This window comes from Centropristis striata, chromosome 18, assembly GCF_030273125.1.
Source record: "Centropristis striata isolate RG_2023a ecotype Rhode Island chromosome 18, C.striata_1.0, whole genome shotgun sequence".
Lineage (NCBI taxonomy): Eukaryota > Metazoa > Chordata > Actinopteri > Perciformes > Serranidae > Centropristis > Centropristis striata.
This window is the reverse complement of record NC_081534.1, coordinates 30,292,524-30,313,152: the sequence shown is the minus strand read 5'-3', so window position 1 is coordinate 30,313,152 and position 20,629 is coordinate 30,292,524. Positions and strand designations below refer to the sequence as shown.

The following is a 20,629-nucleotide window of genomic DNA, read 5'->3' as shown; positions in this document are numbered from 1 at the left end:
GAGTGGTTTGTCACTCGCCAAAACTACAAAATTACATATTGTCATTTTACCCATTGTTTGTGTAGAAAATAATTGTTAGTTTCAAATTCATTCAGGAATGTTTGCCACATAACTTCAAGCCCTTTTTTTTTTAAAGATTTGTGCTTTAAGTGTTGGACACAGTATTACCAAACAAATTTGCAATTAATCAAATTACCACAAACGGCTGATCCTGAGAGTGTGGCCGCCCGGGGCAGCTTCCAGCATTGTTGGGTAACAATTCTGCCTGTGATCAGTGATTAAATCTGAGACAAAACCCACAAAAGCTTACGAAACCTAATTAAAAGTGTGACTATGTCCATATAATGCTCATCAGTTCCACAGCTACACAAATACATGGATTACCCCTCATCACATCAGAGGAGTCTGAGAAAATGGAAACAAGACAAAAAATACAATCTGAGCTTCAAAATTAGATGTTTTTAAATGTTTCATGACAGTAAAATAGCTCCGTAGGACAGCAATTACACATCAACATTTTCTAAAGAGCTGCCGGGGGCATCAGTGCCGAGAGCATGATGAACACATGTTGACCCATCGATCGCCACTCTTGGTCTGTTAACAGAAGTTTCTCGAGACTGAACAGAAGTTAGAGATTACTGTATTGCTTGTATCAAAGACGTCCGCTGTGTTTTAACAGCAGCGATTCAGGCAAGCAGACGGGTGTGACCCCTCACAGCAATGAACATTAATAAACAATGTCAGTTGTTTTCATAAATCACATTTTTGACAGGCAATGTATTGAATAAGAGGCAGTGAAATGCAATCACACGTCAATAGTCCAAACTAATATATATATTAAGTAAAACTATACACATACATAAAGGTAATGAGGGTTGGGGAGTGTATTATCTACATTACAATGTAACCTGAACAAAGCCCTATTTCAATTCTCTTGTTAAGTTATTAAGGAAGACTTTATGCAACTATGGGAGTTCTTCTAAAATGTAGATGGGGATGACTAAAGAAGGCCTATAGAAACATCAGCGGGTCACCCAGGGTGGATAGGTATTTCAGGTTATTCACAAACAAAAGGTTTTAAAAAAAAAAAAAAAAAAAAGGAGTTTTTTTTTCAGAGACAAACAACTCAAAAGTGCAACATCAGGACACAGATAAAATAAACAGGAACCACAGCACTGATAGCTTAATTTAAAAACAAACCTCAAAAAAACAACAAAAAAAAAAAAAAACAACACACACACAAAAGAGGTCAAACCTGACAGATCCAAGAGCGAGGAAGTGTTTAAATTAATATAACATACAAACAGAAAGTCACCAAACCCAGCACTCCAGTACTGTACTTCAGTCAGAAGACCCAAGCTGCAACCTTTATTTCTGTGTACTTGAGTAAAATAAAGTGCCGGTAGCAGCTGCTCGTGTATTTACCGTGTATAAACTTATCTTCCTTGCAGCCCTAGTGCATACAGAATTTGGTCCGAGCCCCTCAGCCCCAATTTTCACAACCCAATTTAAATCCCCCGGATCGTTTGTGCTAAGCTATTCAAGTGCCTAAAACGCTAAATTAAGACACTTAAGTCGATCAAAGTTTAGTTTTCGTGAGGTTTCTCTTGAGGTATGAATTTAACTATCAAAAAAGTCACACCGGATAAGGACCGCGGATTTTGGTTTTACGGTTGTGAAAGCCTGTCAACAGATACTCAACAGCGATTACTTAATATGCAAATGCATAATTGGATTAAGTGCAAATTGCATACAAATGCCACAGAATGCATTAAGCTCCACAGCTTTGGCAAACCTTTGAAGAATTTAATTCCAAACGTTGAAAAATACTCGACTGCTACCCTGTTAGCTTGATGGTATGAAAAGTGAGTAGAGTCATCTTTAAGACAGTTTTCTTAAAAAAATAGCTTGTTTACGGATAAAATCCATCTCTTTTGGAAATCGTAAAATTCGGATAGCAACCCCTCCCCCTCCCCCCCACACTGGTCTTACTGCTCTTTGGTGGTACAGTGTAACCACGATTCAGTGTGTGCCTCGTCTTTGGAGAAGTAAAGATTCCACTTTTGATGGTTTTTGAAGGAAAAAACTCGAGTCTTAGTAGCTAAAAAAGTACCTTCACAAAAATGTATGAGCCAGTGGATGTAAAACCTAACCTTCTGTTTCAGAACTGGGAAGACTGGAGCCCTAAACGCTGCTGCTGCTACAGATATACCAGTCTCTAATGTTGCACTTACGACAGAAGGACCATGGGTTATGACAATGAGACGATCGCCGTTAGCAGCGCTGTAGCAGTGCAGTCTGGGTGATGAAGGCTGTGCAAAATGGCATTCGGAGGCCTCCCTTCCTCTCAAAACCTCCCGATGAGGGGCGAGGAGGAGGAGGGGGGCTCTTAATGATGAGACTGTGAGGAGGATGATGAAGAGGAGGAGAGCTGGGAGGGCTGGGAGGGCTGCAGACTGTGTGTGCGTGACGGTCTCAGGGGTCTGGGCTGCTGGGAGGGGGAGCCGGGGTCAGAGGGGTCCAGGCCCGGGCTGCCTTCATTAACCTCCGTGTCCAGCTGAGCCGGACACTCGAAGTGGACGCAGTGGAACACCTGCAGGGAGATCACAGTCACACCAAGCTCATCTATTTCACACAGGGGGCTCAAACTCGCGGGCCAGTCGTGGCCCTCGTAACGATATTTTCTGGCCGCCACCTTGATATGAAAGTTTGATGTGAGTTTTATATTAATGGCACTTTACTGTGTTGTTGTTACCGGAAGAAGTGGAAATGTTATGTCATGTAATTGTTCTTTTTTTTGTAATTTTGTCTTTTTTTTTTGTCATTTTGTGTATTTTTGTGTCATTTTGTGTCTTTTTTGGTCAGTTTATGTCTTTTTTAAGTTATTTAGTTTTTTTTCTGTCATTTTGTGTCTTTTTGGTAATTTTGTGTCTTTTTTAAGTAGTTTAGTTTTTTCTGTCATTTTGTGTCTTTTTCTGTCATTTTGTGTCTTTTTTAGTAATTTTGTGTCTTTTTTAGTAATTTTTTGTCTTTTTTGGTAATTTTGTGTCTTTTTTAAGTAATTTAGTTTTTTTCTGTCATTTTGTCTTTTTTAGTAATTTTGTGTAATTTTTGGGGGGTAATTTTGTGTCTTTTTCTAATAATTTGTGTCTTTTTTTGTAATTTTGTGTCTTTTTTTGGTCATTTTGATACTGCCTCCAGCAGCCCCCAGGTAATTTGAGTTTGAGACCTCTGATTTAATAACTACTTATGATGATAACAAACAGCCACAATACATTAAGACATCATCATCCTTCTAATAATCCAGTTGGCTATTAAATCGGTTTAGTCGGGCTGAACCAAATAGTTTGAAGCTTCATTCACATGTTCAAATTTGAATTCTGAGTCAAAATTTGAATGCTGAGCGGCTCTTTTTTTGCTTGTCTATTCATTCAGTTTGATCCTGGTATTCCTGCATAGTTTTTTATACTTTTCCCAGAATTAGATTGCAGTGCTGTTAAGCCCAAAAATCACAATTAATTGGAAAAAAGATAAATGTTACAATTTCCCAAATTCACAACATGTTTTTATCAAACAAAATATTCTGCTTCAACCCATAATTGTTGGTGTTTAGCCTGTTTAAAAACAGCAGTTTAACTGCAGTTGAAAGCAGTTTATTCTCCTGTTGCTGTACACAAAGGGACACTGTCTAACAGCAATCTAATAATAAACTACATTATTTACTCATTTAATCCAATAAATCACTTATTTCCAAATGGAGGATTTAGTTCAAGGTTTGCTTTTTTTTGAGACAAATAAATTCCCTGATTGAGCCAATTAAAGTTTGATCCAATGTAAAAACAAAAAAAAGGGTAACCAACACACATTATTGCAGATTAAGTGTTTCCTATAACATTAAAAAAGAAAGAAGCCTGATGACAAACTGTGTTTTCACCTCATTAGCAGTGTTGTGAGTCCCAACAATACGGATGAAGGAAGCCGGCTGCTTATCAAACTTCAATGTCTGCCATGATCTGGAAGAGAAAAACATCAAACAAAACATATGAAACATTGTATCTCAGTTTACATATGCTTTTGTTTGCAACATTAATGTCTGTTATGGTTCTGTTTTCCTGAAAGGGCCCTGATTATTGCACATATTTAGAGGAAAAGTTTGACGGTAAGACAGTTTTTTTTTATTCTTCTTAGCTTAAAATTTTTGTCTCTCAGCCTACAACAGGGGGGGGCAACCTTTACTAACTAAAACACTGTTGGCCAAAAAAAAAAGAGAAAATCGCGGAATGGAGCCGCAAACCTTATATTGAGCCTAAAATGAAAATTAAACGGCCTAATAAGTCTAAATTAGCCTACCAACATTATTAATAGTCATATTGAGCATTTATTAATATGATTTTGAAAACTAGTCTATCTAGGGGAATTCAAAACTAAACTCAAAATTGGCAAAACTTAAATGTCTTTTTTAATATGCTGTAAAAAGGCTATACAATTTTACAATTGAGGAATACAAATAGCTTTTGGTCTACACCATTGATAAATGAACATTTTAAGGAAAAAACATGTATATCATTTTTTTTTGTCACAGCCACGGGGGGGCCCTGCAGGCAGCCTAAAGAGCCACATGAGGCTCTGGAGCCACAGGTTGGCCACCCCTGGCCTACAAGAACAACATTTTTTTGCACATATTTGCCAAAAATGAAGATTTTGTCAATATAAGCTACAATATAAACTACAGGCCAAAAGTTTAGAAGCAACTCACATTTTCTGTTCACAATGGCTTTCTTAAAAACCAGTATGGATCCTTTGGATTTTTGGATCTTTTTACTGCATGATCAGACTTTACCTTCATTGAGTTGAACCATTTTCCTCCATTGACCTTTAGGTAAACATTAATCTTAGCCGACCATTGCTGAATAAATGTTAACAAAAGAAAAGAGTTTTAGTTTTAGGGTTGAGAAGATTTGGAAGAGTCACAACTTCAGTGCAAAAGTAAAAAACAAATCACAGTTTGCATTATTCACTTTAGCTCTTTGGCTTTTAAAGTTTGGATACAAAAATCCCAATAAATCTCAACTGTGTTCATATCTCTGACAAACTAAATGGCTAAAATTGAAGCAGTAAAGAAACAAGAGTTCAGATTTATACATTAAGGAAAGAAGGAAACACAACGTCTAAGCAATAAAAACCCAAAGACCTGATAACTATAGTCAGAATGTGTTCTAATTAGGGTTGTCAAAAGTATCGATACTCAAAAAAGTATCGATACTAAACCGTTGTATCCGGATACGATACTCATTTTCAAAAGTATCGATACCCCCCCTGTGCACAGCATACAACCTCATAATATTGTTCTAATTGTTATTGTTTATTGTATTTATTTATTTTTTGCACTACCTCAGACCTGAAGCTTGTTATCATAGTTGCAGTTTCTTTTTGCACAACTGTTTTTATTATAAATATTTAACCTGTGGTTCTGTTCATTTTTACATGTTGCATTTTTCTTGTTGTTAAAAATATTTCTGTTAAATTTTGGGGTCTTTGTTTTTATCCTTGTGGTATCGAAAATGGTATCGAGTATCGAATATTTTCCTGAGTATCGGTATCGAGTTGAAAATGTTAGTATCGTGACAACCCTAGTTCTAATAAGTGACTCTTTATATAATAATCACGTTTATTTTGTTGCAAAGTATAGCAATGAAACTATGATTTTTTTTTTTGTACAAATTTGATCTTGCTTCCAAACTTTTGGCCTGTAGTGTAACTAGATATTTCTAATCCTGCCCCCTAAAGGAAGGTGATTTTCAGACACGCCTGCTCATTGCTCCTTGAGGAGCACGTGGCTCAAGGAAAGAGCAGCAGAGTGTTAAAGGAGGAGACGGATGAGGAAATAGGAGCCTCACCGACACGCCGCCCTGGTGCGGTCCACCACCTTCGTCCACTGCTGCTGGTTGGAGGAAACTTCAACGTAGTAACTGTAGGAGCGCTCGTCACAGTCCCATAGCAACAGCCTGAACAGGAAGTTAAAGAACAACAGCTATTATAACTATACACAATATGTGAATGCTATTTACGACTGTAGATTAAAGTGACAGTTCACAACAGATCTTTGTAACAACAGGCAGAAAATTACTTTTAAAATTACTAAAGTCTTGCAATTCTAACCGACATTAAGCAAATCACACTTGTGCAAATCACGTGTTGCAATTACAATTAATTCAAGGAAACACAACGTCAGTGTTATTTAGAAAAAAAAGAAAGAATTTAAATTTTCTGCGACAAATTTCAAATTACAATTCAGATTTATTTAACCCTTTGATGCACAACATGGGTCAAAAAATTACCCACATTCATTCCCCATGTTATTTCATGCTGGCTGTGTGTTTGAATATCTTTTTTATTTTTTATAACAGATCATTATATCCATTTCTCCTTTCATATTTTATGTAGAAAAATAGTTTTTGTATTATTACATCAAGTTTACACACATGGGTCAATAATGACCTTGTGCATTAGAAGCATAGTGATACAAAATGTGATTCACTAAATTAACAATTTGAGTATATGTGTAACTATGTTTGTCTTATTTTGAAGGTTTAACTTTAAAAGAGTTGTTAGAACCACCAGATTATGTTGGAAAATCACATATTTTAACATTTGAGACTTATAAGAGCCACCACATATGAATTTCCATTGGAAAAACACCAATTTAACAAAATAGGATAGTTAATATTTGTGTCTTCTTTGTCAGGTTTTAAATTGGTGAATTGGTGACAATATAATAATAATAATATACAATATAAACACCTTCTAATGAACACACATTATGTCACCATTGTTCTGCAAACTATGTCAACATTCTCAACTCGAGCTGGAGAAATGAATTATTTTTATATATATATATATATATATATATATATATATATATATATAAATAACTGCACTAGGAGCTGTGTGATTATTTGCAGTGGACTGAACAGTTCCTTCAGCAGATGTTGAGACGTTGTGGCTTTTCCTGCAGCTTTTGCAGCATGCTCAGAGTCAGTGAAGCGTCCAAACGTACCTCAGGGATGAGACGGAGTAGGGCTGAGCCAGCTGGATGACGATGGCTCCGGAGCCCAGCTGGTGGCAGGTGTAGCCCGAGTCCCAGTCGTAGTTGCGCGTGTCGCCGTTGAGCAAGGCGTTCCTGCTGCGGCTCACGCCCTCGATGACGCTGGCACACGCCGCGATGGTCGCCACGTTCTCACCGGGCACTGAGGACAATCGGTGCGGGGTTACACACTTTATCTGCTCTCGTTTTGTATGGAAGTGAGCTAGCTGACTGCTTTTAGCCTTAATGAGTTACATTCATTTCTAAATCAGACATTACAAGGAACCCGGAGTAAATTAAATATAAGACAAATGTTGGAAGCTCAGTGTTTGAAACCTATAAAATCCACTTCTTAGAAACACAATATCTGTTTCTGCAACTTACCCAGAAGTCCGTTCTCCAGGGTAAAGGAGCGGTGTGTGAACATGCATTCAAAAGCCACGAGGTGGAAGACCTTGTTGACCGTGTTGTGTGTTCCCACGATGCGAACGTACCTGAGACACAAAGAGCAACATCGTGAATGCAAGATTTAGTGAAAAAAAAACAACAAAAAAACACAACCATTTATACAACAATATGTATATGTGTATATATATATATATATATATATATATATATATATATATATATATATATATATATATATATATATATATATATATATATATATATATATAGACAGATATAACTTAACAGTCAGTATATTTACATGACATTTGAGAAAAACGAATTGTTGCCTTAATCTGACTATAACTGAACAATTGAAGTGCATGTAAACATGTTAGTCCGACTAATGTCTCAGTTCTCCAACTCTGATTAGGACACTGAGATAATGTGATTCGAATAGGATTTTCGTCAGCATGTATTACAAGACAACGCATGTGCGCATGCTCCACATGCTCCACCCCCACACTGGCGTATGACCCCGGAACAAAAACATCCAAGAAAGCCGCTCGCATTAGCCGGTCACATGAGCCGGTCACAATAGCCGGTCAAATTAGCCGCTTGCATTAGCCGCTCGCACATTAGCCGGTCACATTAGCTGGTCGCAGTAGCCGGTCGCATTAGCCGGTCACATTAGCCGGTCACATTAGCCAGTCTCACATTAGCCGGTCGCACATTAGCCGCTCGCATTAGCCGCTCGCACATTAGCCGCTCGCATTAGCCGGTCACATTAGCCGGTCGCACATTACCTGGTCACATTAGCCGGTCACATTAGCCGGTCGCATTAGCCGGTCGCACATTAGCCGGTCGTACATTAGCCAGTCTCACATTAGCCTGTCGCACATTAGCCGGTTACATTAGCCGGTCACATTAGCCGGTTACATTAGCCGGTCACATTAGCCGGTCACATTGGCCGGTCACATTAGCTGGTCGCAGTAGCCGGTCACATTGGTTGAGGTGTCGGACTGAGGTCAACCGGAAAAGGGGCCATATAAACCTGCTGAAACGACGCATATCGCCACCCAGTGTTGAGGAGGCGGACACGTTCCCGTCAGTAATTCAATTTTCTCAGTTGCATGTAAACTGGGACAAGGACAGAAGTCCGGTTAGACGCCAATATTGATTTTTAACCCATTGATGCCTAAAACGCCTGTAAAACCTCTGGGCGATTTTAAAATAAGCCCCTAAAACCTGAAGTTTTTCTGGAAATTCAACAGAAGTGTCAACGCTTCTACTAAATAATACATTTTTCAGCCTCTGTAGCAGATAGAAATGAAATTCAAAAAGTATTTGAGAGCTTATACAAATACTACAAAACGACGTATCCGCTTTCCAGGCTTCAATGGGTTAAGCATAGCTCGATTAAACTGTGCATGTAAACGCACTGATTATCATAGTGTAAGGGAAAGAAAAGAAAAGAAAAAAAACCCAGATAAATAATACCAAAAGGAGGAAAGAGTCAGGGAGGCGGTTTGTAGAAGATTTAGCTAAGGAGAAGTACAGGAATCTCATTAATTCTATCTCAGGTTGTATGTTATGTGTTCAATATGGTACATTTCCAATACTTTCTCAGTCCATCTACTATATGTGGGAGGATCAGGTTTAAGCCATTTAACTGTTATACATTTGAGAGCAGCTGTAGTAAGTACTGTATTTGTAAAAGATATTTTTTAGCTCTGCAATTAATGCCAATTGGTGTTCGGCCCAGTAGTGCCACAGTTGGATCTTTTACAAACTTTTGGTGGAATATCACTTCTAGTGCCTTAAAAAAAAACTTCCTCCCAAATGTTTTTAACTTTGTACATATCCAGAATATGTGGGTATGGTTGCCAAGATGTGTACCACAGTTTCTCCAGCATGTGTTAAGAGTCTGCTGGGCCCATTTTAGCCACTATGTCCGACGTCTGGAAGTATCTCATAAGTACTTTCCATTTAAATTCCCTCCATGAATTAGAATTGGTTACAAGATGAGCTTCAGTACATATTTCATCCAATGCGTCTTCTGGTAAATCTACAGGATTTACTGTTTTATAGGAATGCTTCCTTTAATGCTACGTGTACCTAACAAACTGGCAATTGGTGGTATAAAAAATGGTTTCAGGGTAATTTAATACAATTCTTTGGAAGTTGGCTGTTTGGGTGTGTTAGTGTGATGAAGCAGCATGATTATTCCACTCTTCAGGGCAAGCTTAAATCATATCTTCAGACATCCGTTTGGATGTTTACACACTCTTATCTCAACCCAGGCATGCCCACAACGCATTATCTGAAATCTGGAGCGACTCCAACTTCACCTTGATTTGTCTAACAAGGTGAAAATAACACTCTTCAATCCCAGAAGACACCAAAATACTACGACTAAAATGTTTGGATTTGTGTCTCGGTCCTCTGCCAGGGCCTAAAATCAGTGTGGTTTAAACACTGAGAATATAATCCAAATCAACTACAGGCAACATCCTCAAGACACACTGTAATTGCTATGTACACCAGGTTGAGGCAAGTTCTGGCAAAGAGCACAGGCGAGGCTTTCGTGCTTGGCAAAAATTACACCGATTTGTTTTGTGCCACAGGCTGATCTCTGGCAAGATGGCAGAACACCAACAGAAGTGAAACTTCCGGTTTTCTTACGACTGCGGTTTGTGGTAAACAAGCAGGGTGATCATACATGACATGCCACAATGTCAAGTGTTCAGGCAAAGGGATAATAACAGAACTGAGAGCAAAATGGCTTCGTTTCCCTTACCTGCAGACTCGTGGTGTGAAGTACAGATTCTGCCAAGAGCGGCAGAGGTACTTAGAGTGGTCCACAACACGCACCCAGTCCAGCTCATCCATAGAAACCTCGATGTAGTAGGAGTAGGACCTTCAATAATCAAGAACAATGAGATCATTAAATAAGCCTTAAATTAAGTTGGTCACTGTATAAAAAAACAGTATAAGAAGGTTTAATTAAAAGCAAAACCTACATACATATTTTATCATATATGTGCCTGAATAACAACAAACAGAGTCAATTGTACAGTTAGTTAAAAACAGAATGGAAGAACATAAAAGCATCTCTTAAGGAGACCTGAAAATGGGAGTTCTGTGAGGAATCATTTTCGGGGAAGAGTGACTTTTTTCCCTCCCATGGGTGCGTTTTTTTATTTCAGAATACACTCAGTATGTGATGGTAGATTCTTGAAACATGCCAGACACACACACAAAAAAATTCCCTCTTATCACTTCGCCATCAGTTTGTTGGAACAAGTATCAGCTGGTAAACTACTTCACCAGCAATAAATTGAGCTTTAGTGTGCGCACCAATATTCAATAAAAGATTGTGAATTAAACTACATGCATACAGTCATGGAAAAAATTATTAGACCATTGTTTTCTTCAATTTCCATCCATCCATACATTGACGTCTGCTTATCCGGCGACATTGTCGCCGCTTATCCGTCCGCTTATCCGGGGCCGGGTCGCGGGGGCAGCCGGATAAGCAGAAGGAGCATCGGCTCTACTCCCAGCTCCCTACCCTATCAATCAATCAATCAATCAATCAAACTTTATTTATATAGCGCTTTTCATACATATAAATGCAACTCAAAGTGCTTTACAATCTACTACTACTATCTCTAAGGCTGAGCCCAGCCACCCAATTCTTCAATTTGTTGTTCATTTTAATGCCTGGTACAACTAAAGGTACATTTGTTTGGACAAATATAATGATAACAACAAAATAGCTCAAAAGAGTTTAATTTAAGAGCTTTAACATGGTTTTCTTGATAATGATTTTGGTTATTATCAAGAAAACCATGAAAAATGTCTAGATTTCAGCTTTTGTTATCATTATATTTGTCCAAACAAATGTACCTTTAGTTGTACCAGGCATTAAAATGAAGAAATAAGAGAAAACAAGGGTGGTCTAATAATATTTTTCCATGACTGTATGTGTTGAGATAACATCCACACCCTGCCCTGCTAGCTACTAACTTCCAATCCAATCCACTTTATTTGTATAGCACATTTAAACAACAAAAACGTCTCCATAGTGCTGTACAGAGAATCAACAATAAAACAAACATTTCCATATAACAATCAGCAATAGATAATAAGTGTATACATCTAAAATGATGCTATAGTAGTAAAATAAATAAAAGACACAGAGGACCACAAAGCTCACGCAAAGTTAAAAAGCCAGGGAATAAAAATGGGTCTTAAGACGAGACTAAAAACACTTCACTACAACTTCCTTTTGGTTTGCTTAAACAGGTTGAGACCAGCTTGTCTTACCGACTGTCCCTGTCCCACAGCAGCAGGCGGACGTGGTTGATGATGGAGGATTGGCCCAGTTTGACTTGGATCCCCGCCCGGCCGTCCTCCTCGATGGGATGTCTGGAGAAGCCGTGGTCCAGGTCGTAGTTCTGGGTGTCTCCGTCCAGCAGCGCCGACTTCAGCTCCCCTTTCACCACCTGAGCGCCGTACTTCATGGTGGCAATGTTCTCCTCCGGGACTGAATCCAAGAAGAAGGTTCATACACTTTTTTTAGTGGTCAAATTCAAGCACTTTTTAAGAACTTTCAAGGTCCATTTTCAAGCTTTTCCAGAACCTTACAACGGCTGTAAATTGCATGTTTTAGATGAGTACTTACATGCTAAAAGGGGTAATTTCACTCAACAACCAGAAGTACAGTTTGCTAATCTCAATATTCAATTTAGCATTTTTTTCATTGAACATGTGATTATCTATAGTCAGATTGCATTAGCCTGGGTATACCCAGACTGCCTTGCGCGCTCGAATTTGATTTCGAACCTCCAGGCGGTCTGGAAACGAAGCGATTTCCCTAGCCCTGTTTTAGGGATCCAATCACAGAGCGGGGAGGGACGGTGAGACGATGACGCGTACTACTCGGCACTTGGAAGCTTTCCGGATCCAACATGGCTGCTGCAGACGCGAAACTCTCTTTAGCTGTAGATGGTGTTTTAAATTGTTTAGAGCGAAAGTTGAAAGGCGAAAGGTCTCTCGGCAGCTCCGCTGTCCCCCGGCTCGTAGCGAGATCACCGGTAGCGGGGCTATTAGCGCCGCACGGGCGGTTTCTGCGGCTCGTTGCGCCGAGCCGGTGAGACCGCCGGTCACCGCCGGTGATCTCGCTCCGAGCCGGGGGACAGCGGAGCCCCCAGAGACCCGCAGCAGCTTGTTTATTGCCCATAAAATCAGTGGATGTGTGTGGCTGAATGACATGAGGGGGAATAAAGCGTGAAAATAAATAATCTTGCAGAAAGCGAGAACTGGAGAAGCAAAGCAGCAGCAACACTCTCTCACAGACACACACACAACAAACATCCATTTCTGTTGCTCTACTACGTCATCTGGTATAACTGATCTGATTGGCTAAGAGCTACCTACAGACGCTTTGATAGACATTCTAAGCGTCCAATAAACGGCTCCGGAGGATCGTAAACCACACCTCCTCTACGGAGAAATGCATTGAAGGTGTCCAGACCTAATCTCCAATGAGATTTGGTCTGGTGTTAGCCAGGCTAAGATTGCATGAGAAATACAGTAAGAATTTCAAGCATTTTCAAGCACTTTATCCAAAATCCAAACATTTAAGTTCAAGTATTTTCAAGGATTTCAAGCACCCGTACGAACCCTGAAGAAGAAGAATTGTATCTTTTTTTACAACATTTGGTTTCATAATAGTAATAATGACATTAGGCAGAGTAAGAGCACTGACTGAGCATGCCACGGTAGTTGAGGTCCATGTTGCGGCTCTCGGAGCGGGTCTTGATGGCGTCCAGCAGGTCGTCTGGACTCAGCAGGCCAGACGGTCGCACCACGTTCAGCATCTCTGTCAGAGTCATGAGTGGCAGCCGGACTGCTGACATCACTTCCTGGGTGTCGGCTCCATCCTCGTGCTGCCGGCACCAACGACTCAAGGCCTGGAAGATCTCCTTCTCACTGGCGGCAAACGAGTCCCGCCTGACAACCGTCAGCAGAGCAGTCTGCACAAATGTAAAAAGACTTAAATTAATTGATTAAGTCGACAATACGAAACATGAAGTGATTACAGCTTCTTAGTTGGAGTATTTGCTTGTTTTTCTGCAGTTTATATTAATGTAAACTGAACACTTGGGGTTTTTTTTTACTGTTGACCTGATAAATAAATAATTTAATGACTTTACTTAAGGCTCTGGAGCTTTCAGGACAGAATTTGACATGACTTTTTTACAAACTGAATGATAATCAATTCATTCCAAAAAAAATAAAAAATACAAAGACTGAGTCGAAGGTGTAAGAGCAAAATCTAAAAAATATCTTTATCTTTGCATGCAAAATGTATGGGCCTGTTTCTGTGTCAATTGTTTTGCTGACATACCATGATGTAACATTTGCTGTGTCATAAGAGCCTGTGGTTTCACACACTACTGCATTTAAGGTAGCTTTATGTTGCACTGTATGTTAGAGATTCCCTACCTGTCAGTATCTCAGATTTATGTTACATCAAAGGCACATAAAATATCTTCTCGCCAGATAAATGTAATTTTTCAATTCATGCATGGAGAAATAAAGTCTACCTTAATGTAAGGGTGGACCAGATGCATAAGTGATTATAACTCTATAACTCTATAACTGATCATTCTGTAATCCTGCAACCTCTTACCTTGGAGAGCATGAGGAAGCCGTCAGAATTCAACACTTCGGGTCCGTGTCTGTCCATATAGGCACAGCAGGCTGCACTGAGCGCGCTCAGGGAGTACAGGCTGGCCACATCGAAGACCAGGCAGACGTTGTTGGTGTGCAGGATGGTGCGGAGGAACTCGGAGGTAGAGTCCTCCAGTGGCTGGAGGCCATAGCGGTGAGCCAGGCCCAGGAAGTCCAGCAGCACCTCTTCCCGGGCGGAGCTGAGGCTGGCCCTGCCCGTGTACAGGTAGTGTAGCAGCATGGAGAAGGCTTCAGCCCGAGTCTCCTCTAAACACACCTCCGCCTGGGGCTGAGACTCTTTCATCCCACCGTACAGCAAGGCCCTAAAGGAGCCAGAAGAATCAAGCCATGATTGATTTTGCTGTCACGTGACAAATATTCACTGAAAATCAGACAGAACTGCATGCTGTTTACACAGAGCAGAGAGGAGAGGACAGTAGAGAGGCTGTAAAAATGCAAATAGATCAATACCTATAGCATGTGGAGACCCAATTTTTTTCTCTTTGAAAAGTGTGGCGGCTGTGGCTCAGTTGGTGGAGTGGTCACCCACTGATCGGAAGGTCGGTGGTTCGATCCCTGACCGTGGCAGTCTACATGTCGTAGTATCCTCGGGCAAGACACTGAACCACAAATGGCTCCCGATGCTGCAGTTATCGGTGTGTGAATGATTTCCCAATGGTGGCAGGTGGCACCATTTAGGGTCGCCTCTGCCACCAGCATGAATGTGTGTGTGAACGTGTGATTGAGCGCAGTATGTAATGTAAAGCGCTTTGGCTAAGAGGGCTATATAAGTGCAGTCCATTTACCAAAAGTCTTGTATATATATATATATATATTACATTTTTTTCCAAAGAAATAGCATTTATTCTATTTTTAAGATTAACATTATAACTGTCTTTTGTGCAGAATAACACAGTTATAATGCCACCTCTAGCCATTGTGCTGATTCCATAGAGGTGCATAGATTACAGTGAAATACAAGGCCACAGTGAGTAAAGGAAAAAAGAGCAATAAAAAGCCCTTAAACGGCTTGGGATTCTGAGGGTTTGTAGAGATGTGTTTATTAGAAGTCGGCTGATATATCGGGCCGATATTTGCGTTTTTTACTTGTATCGGCATCGGCCGATACATGCGTGCGTTCGCCGATCAATTAGCCCATTTCACTGAGCCGACACCAGGCAAGGCTCAGTGCAGCACCTGCCATTTTCTGGTGAGCTGCTGCTGATACCGGAAAAAAGAAAAACACATCAAATGTGTGGTCTCCTCTGAGGCGCCACCACCAATATGTTTTGTTTGTTTTGTTAATAAATGTTTCTTTTTTTGTTTAAATTGAGATTTGTGTAACATTTGTTATCATTGTGTCATTTTTATCATGAATAATGGAGGGGGAAAAGGCAATATCGGCTTCAAGATCCGGCCCAAAAAAATCGGCAGCACATATCGGGGATCGGTTAAGACTGATGTCTTAATAATAATCGGTATCGGCATCTGCATTAAAAAACCCATATCAGTCGAACACTAATAGATTCCATTTTATTCCAAAGAAATTGCGTTTTCACTTTTCTTGAGATTAATATTATACCTGTCTTTTGTGCAGAATAACACAGTTATAATTACACTTCTAGTCATGGCTGTGCTGATTCCATAGAGGTGCTTAGATTAAAAAAAATAAAGCCCTCAACGGCTAGGGAGGGTTTGTAGAGATGTGTTTATAAAGAGGAGTTTGCCAAAAAAGGTGTGTGAGATTGACAGACGCAAAACAAGCGACAGGAACCACGGGCTGTCATTTAACCCTATAAAGCCTGAACCATGAAATAATTGCCAGAAAATTCAATTTTTGTAAAAACTGAGTGCTTATTAACCTGCTGACGAATTTTAAGAAATAAATAAATTGCATATATGAATTCTAATTTGTATCATAGTTGATACATCAGGTCTTTTTGTGCAATTTGTTGCTCACAGTTTGTTTTTCTCCAACTAACAAAAACATATAAACCCTAAAATATTTAACCTATTAAGACTTTGACTTTTCCTTTTTCCTCAAACATGCAAAATACATATTTTTTCCATATAACACAACATCATACATCTGCAGATATGAAGTTTTTTAATGCAGCAATGACTGATCCATTCGTGGAACCTGCATATCATTTTTGCTACATCCGGTATTTTTGTGCAATTTGTTGCTCAGTTTGTTTATCTTCAACACATGTATACATCAGGTTTTTGATGATGTAGAGGTCTCAAAAATAACTGTATCTAATATGATACACTTGGCTTTATAGGGTTAAGCTCACCTGAAGTAGTGGCAGCGGGCTGCCAGGATGACCCGGTGCGCCGGGAACCGTTTCCCCTCCACGATGAAGGTAACATCGCTGTACTCCTCTCCGAGCACCAGGGCTCCCAGCTGCTCCGACAACAGGTGGATGTGGTCGATCTCCGACACGGAGGCCAGTGGACGCAGAGGGTGGCTGTTACTCATGGTCGACGGCTGCCAGTCACATCTAACACAGGAGTTAAACTGCATGTAAAACAAACATCAGCGGAGCACCTTCTCTCACAGGCTGCTCCAGCTCCGCTGTCATAGGGACAGATATAAAAAATCTTTCCTGCCACATGCCATCACACTGTACAATAACAAATAATAACCTGGTTCATTACATACTGTCTATGCACTTTATGTGTTTTTTATGCACCCTGTTCATTGCACCTTATTTGTTTCATAGCACCAACATTTTTATACTGTATATTCATATTTATTCTATTCCACTCCTTAACCCTCCTGTCGTCCTCCCGGGTCAAATTGACCCAATCTGTTTTGACTATTCCTTCTTTCCTCCCTCCTCCTGCCTTCCTCTCTTCTTTCCTCCTTCCTTCCTTCTTTCCTTCCTCCTCTATCCTCCTTCCCCCTTTCCTTCCTCCTCTATCCTCCTTTCTTTCTTTCCTTCCTTTCCTCCCTCCTTCCCTTCTTTTCTTTCCTCCTTCCGCTATCTCCTTTACTTTCTCTCTTCTTTCCTTCCTCCTGATTTCCTCTCCTCTCCTCCTTCCTTCCTTCTTTCATCCCTCCCGCCTCCATTCCTTCCTCTATCCTCCTTTCTTCTCCCCCCCTTTCCTTCCCTTCTTTCTTTCTTTCTTTCCTTCCTCCTTCCTTCCTTTCTGCCCTCTTTCCTTCCTGCCTCCCTCCTTTTCGTCCTCCTTCCTTCTTTATTTTTTCCTTTCTTTCTTCTCCTCCTCCCCTTTCTTTCCTCCATCCTTCTTCCTTTCTCTCTCCTTTCCATTCTTTCTCCTTTTCCTCCTCTCTTCTTTCCTTCCTCCATCCTTCTTTCTTTCCTTCCTTCTTTCCTCCATCCTTTTTTACTTCCCTTTGCGTCCTTCCCTCTTCTTCCTTCCTTGACCCGAGGACAACAGGAGGGTCAATACATACTCTTCTTTAGACACTTTATTTTTATTGTATTTTATTGTATTTTTATATTTTATTGCTTGAAGTATGCCTAGGTTGTTCTTTTTATTTAATTGTGTTGTTATTGTCTCTGTGTGTAATGCTGCTGCTACACTGTAATTTCCCAGCTTGGGATGAATAAAGTATATCTATCTATCTATCTCTCTCTCTCTCTCTCTCTCTCTCTCTCTCTCTCTCTCTCTCTCTCTCTCTCTATCTATCTATCTATCTATCTATCTGATGAAAACGAGAGGCAGAGCCGGGGGGTGGGTTGGGTCGCAGCGCAAAGCTAATGCTAAATGCTAACTACAATGTCGTGGAATATAACGGCAGGTGTTATCACGAAGTTACAAAATCCAACATATTCTACCGTCTATGGACATATTTCAGCGACACAGAGCAACAGACTGATTCAGTATACCGTGATAGTGTTTAGCTCCGGTGCTGAGTTTTCTTGTTTACAGACATTTGACACCCGAACAAACGTTAGCTAGCTAACATAGCTAACGAGCTAACAGCGCATTAAAGGTTCTTTTCTCTGTTCATTCTGGGCTTTTAAACTTACCGAGCACCTCTCAGTCACCCCTGTATTTGAATTAATGTGATTCAAAATAATAATAAAAAAGTCGTGGTTGTTTTCCACACTATGCAGAAAATTTCAGCACCAAATCCACAATCCTTCCGACATCACAGCGACGGAAACCGGAAACCGATTCTGGGTCAACTAAAGGCTCTTCCGGTTCGAGAGAGAGCTCTTCAAAATAAAAGTCTTCCAGTTACCTCTTCTAAGCGGGCTGATGTGAATTGTGCAAGGAGTGGAAAGAAACACACATAACAGTCTTCTCTTTACTCTATCTCATAACAATATACTATGTAAATTAAAAAAAAATATTAATATTTAATAAAATATTTTAAAAAAAAATTCTACACTGTGTTTTCTGATTCCTTCATGTGCTCACAGTGTAATAATGTAATAGTTTTATATGTTTTAACCCTTTGATGCACAACATGGGTCTAAGGTGACCCGAATAAGTTTTTATATTCTATATCTTTTCAATAAATTCATTTCATCATTCAGTATTCCAGGTTTTGTTGTCTTACTTTTTGAATAAAAACCCTTTATGTATCACTATGCTTCTAATGCACAAGGTCATTTTTGACCCATGGGTGTAAACAAAAAATATTTCTCATCATAAAACATGAAAGGAAAAATTGATATAATGATCTGTTGTAATAATAAAAAAAAAGATATTCAAATACACAGCCAGCATGAAATACCATGGGAAATGAATGCAGGTCATTTTTGACCAATGTTATGCATTAGAAGGTGTTTATATGTTGTGGATAAAATCAACTGTTTGTTGAAATTAGTCTCAGTGGCAGAGTGAACAGAGTTCATTAGCGTCTCTTTGTCCTAATAATTTGTGATCATAAACAAACCAGCATGCTAACTGTACACAAAGTGTCCGCTGCTGATCATAAACAAACCAGCATGCTAACTGTACACAAAGTGTCCGCCGCTGATCATAAACAAACCAGCATGCTAACTGTACACAAGTGTCAGCCTCTGATCATAAACAAACCAGCATGCTAACTGTACACAAAGTGTCCACCGCTGATCATAAACAAACCAGCATACTAACTGTACACAAAGTGTCCGCCGCTGATCATAAACAAACCAGCACGCTAACTGTACACAAAGTGTCCGCCGCTGATCATAAACAAACCAGCATGCTAACTGTACACAAGTGTCAGCCTCTGATCATAAACAAACCAGCATGCTAACTGTACACAAAGTGTCCACCGCTGATCATAAACAAACCAGCATGCTAACTGGACACAAAGTGTCCGCCGCTGATCATAAACAAACCAGCATGCTAACTGTACACAAAGTGTCCGCCGCTGATCATAAACAAACCAGCATGCTAACTGTACACAAAGTGTCCGCCGCTGATCATAAACAAACCAGCATGCTAACTGTGCACAAAGTATCCACCGCTGATCATAAACAAACCAGCATGCTAACTGTGCACATAGTGTCCGCCGCTGGTTTGTCCTAATAATGTGGACTGTCTGTTCCTGTGAGCCTCGTGTGTTTCTGGTGTTTATCCAGTTCTTATTAGAGGGTAAAACCTCCAGAGCTCTGCTACCCAAAATGTTACCAAATCACTTCTCCTTTAGTTGAAGATTTAAAAACAAACCTGATGCAATGATGCAATGAGGAACCAACAGGTCTCAGACCAGTAAAACTTCATCTTATGTGTGTTTTCTCCCAGCTGCTACAGTATCACCATGTTGCTCCAGCTGCATAAAGAGGGAAACTCTGAATATGTTTTCTAATAAACACCATCTAAAAAAAACAAGCTGCATTTCAGCAAACATTTATCTGAACTAACAATCTTCAAATGGTCAACTTCCTCTTTTTCTTCTTTGCTTGATGAACTTGCTTGAACGCTCATCTTGGTTGAGTCACTTCAGAGTAAACTTGCGACATATGAGACAACGTAAGGATATGAGGCGGGGAGGGGGGTGGAGGGGGGGTAACATCACCAATTACAGGAAGTACAGACAACACACGGTCAACTCCTTTTTTTTCTAATTAAAGCAAACTAACAGGAAGTCACACAACGCCCAGTCACTTCTTTAGAATAAACTTGGGACATAGGAGAGAAAAGAAGGGTGACGATAACTATGACGAAGTGACATTTAACCAATTAGAGGAAGTTAATACAACATTTGTCCATAAGAAGCAAGTCTTTCAGAGACTTAGAGGAAGAAGAAGCAGAGAGAGACACAGAGAGGAACGATGGCTGAACTTGGAGGGATTAAATCGTCTTTATTTCTGATGATGCTGCTTCCGTTTACCGGTAAGGATCTGAATTACAGAAACATAAATTAGAAAATACATTAATATCAGAAATGTTACTTTATTACCAAATGTTCATTTAACCAAGACAGACGAGCAGCCAGATTGT

The 20,629-nt window shown here is 39.9% G+C and overlaps 1 protein-coding gene across 1 annotated transcript; it reads right to left on the bottom strand.

Moving 5' to 3' along the window:
- Positions 1–319: 319 nt before the first annotated feature.
- On the bottom strand, positions 320–18,374 carry btbd9 (BTB (POZ) domain containing 9). The gene is made up of 11 exons (XM_059356938.1): positions 18,220–18,374; positions 16,513–16,719; positions 14,175–14,538; positions 13,248–13,515; positions 11,804–12,023; positions 10,272–10,391; positions 7,469–7,578; positions 7,058–7,247; positions 5,898–6,005; positions 3,935–4,013; positions 320–2,593 (listed from the first exon to the last, which is right to left on the bottom strand). Exons 2-11 carry the CDS (start codon positions 16,695–16,697, stop codon positions 2,390–2,392), a joined length of 1,848 nt encoding a protein of 615 aa, XP_059212921.1. The 5' UTR covers positions 16,698–16,719; positions 18,220–18,374; the 3' UTR covers positions 320–2,389.
- Between the last annotated feature and the right edge of the window lie 2,255 nt (positions 18,375–20,629).

Bases quoted from the DNA above. Each gene is read 5' to 3' on its own strand.
- btbd9 (XM_059356938.1), bottom strand. From the start codon at position 16,697: ATGAGTAACAGCCACCCTCTGCGTCCACTGGCCTCCGTGTCGGAGATC. The intron at 12,024-13,247 runs GTCAGTGCTCTT...TCTTGGATTCAG, and splicing joins CAACTACCGTGGCATGCTCA to TCCCGGAGGAGAACATTGCC. The intron at 7,579-10,271 runs GTAAGGGAAACG...TTTGTGTCTCAG, and splicing joins TTCACACCACGAGTCTGCAG to GTACGTTCGCATCGTGGGAA.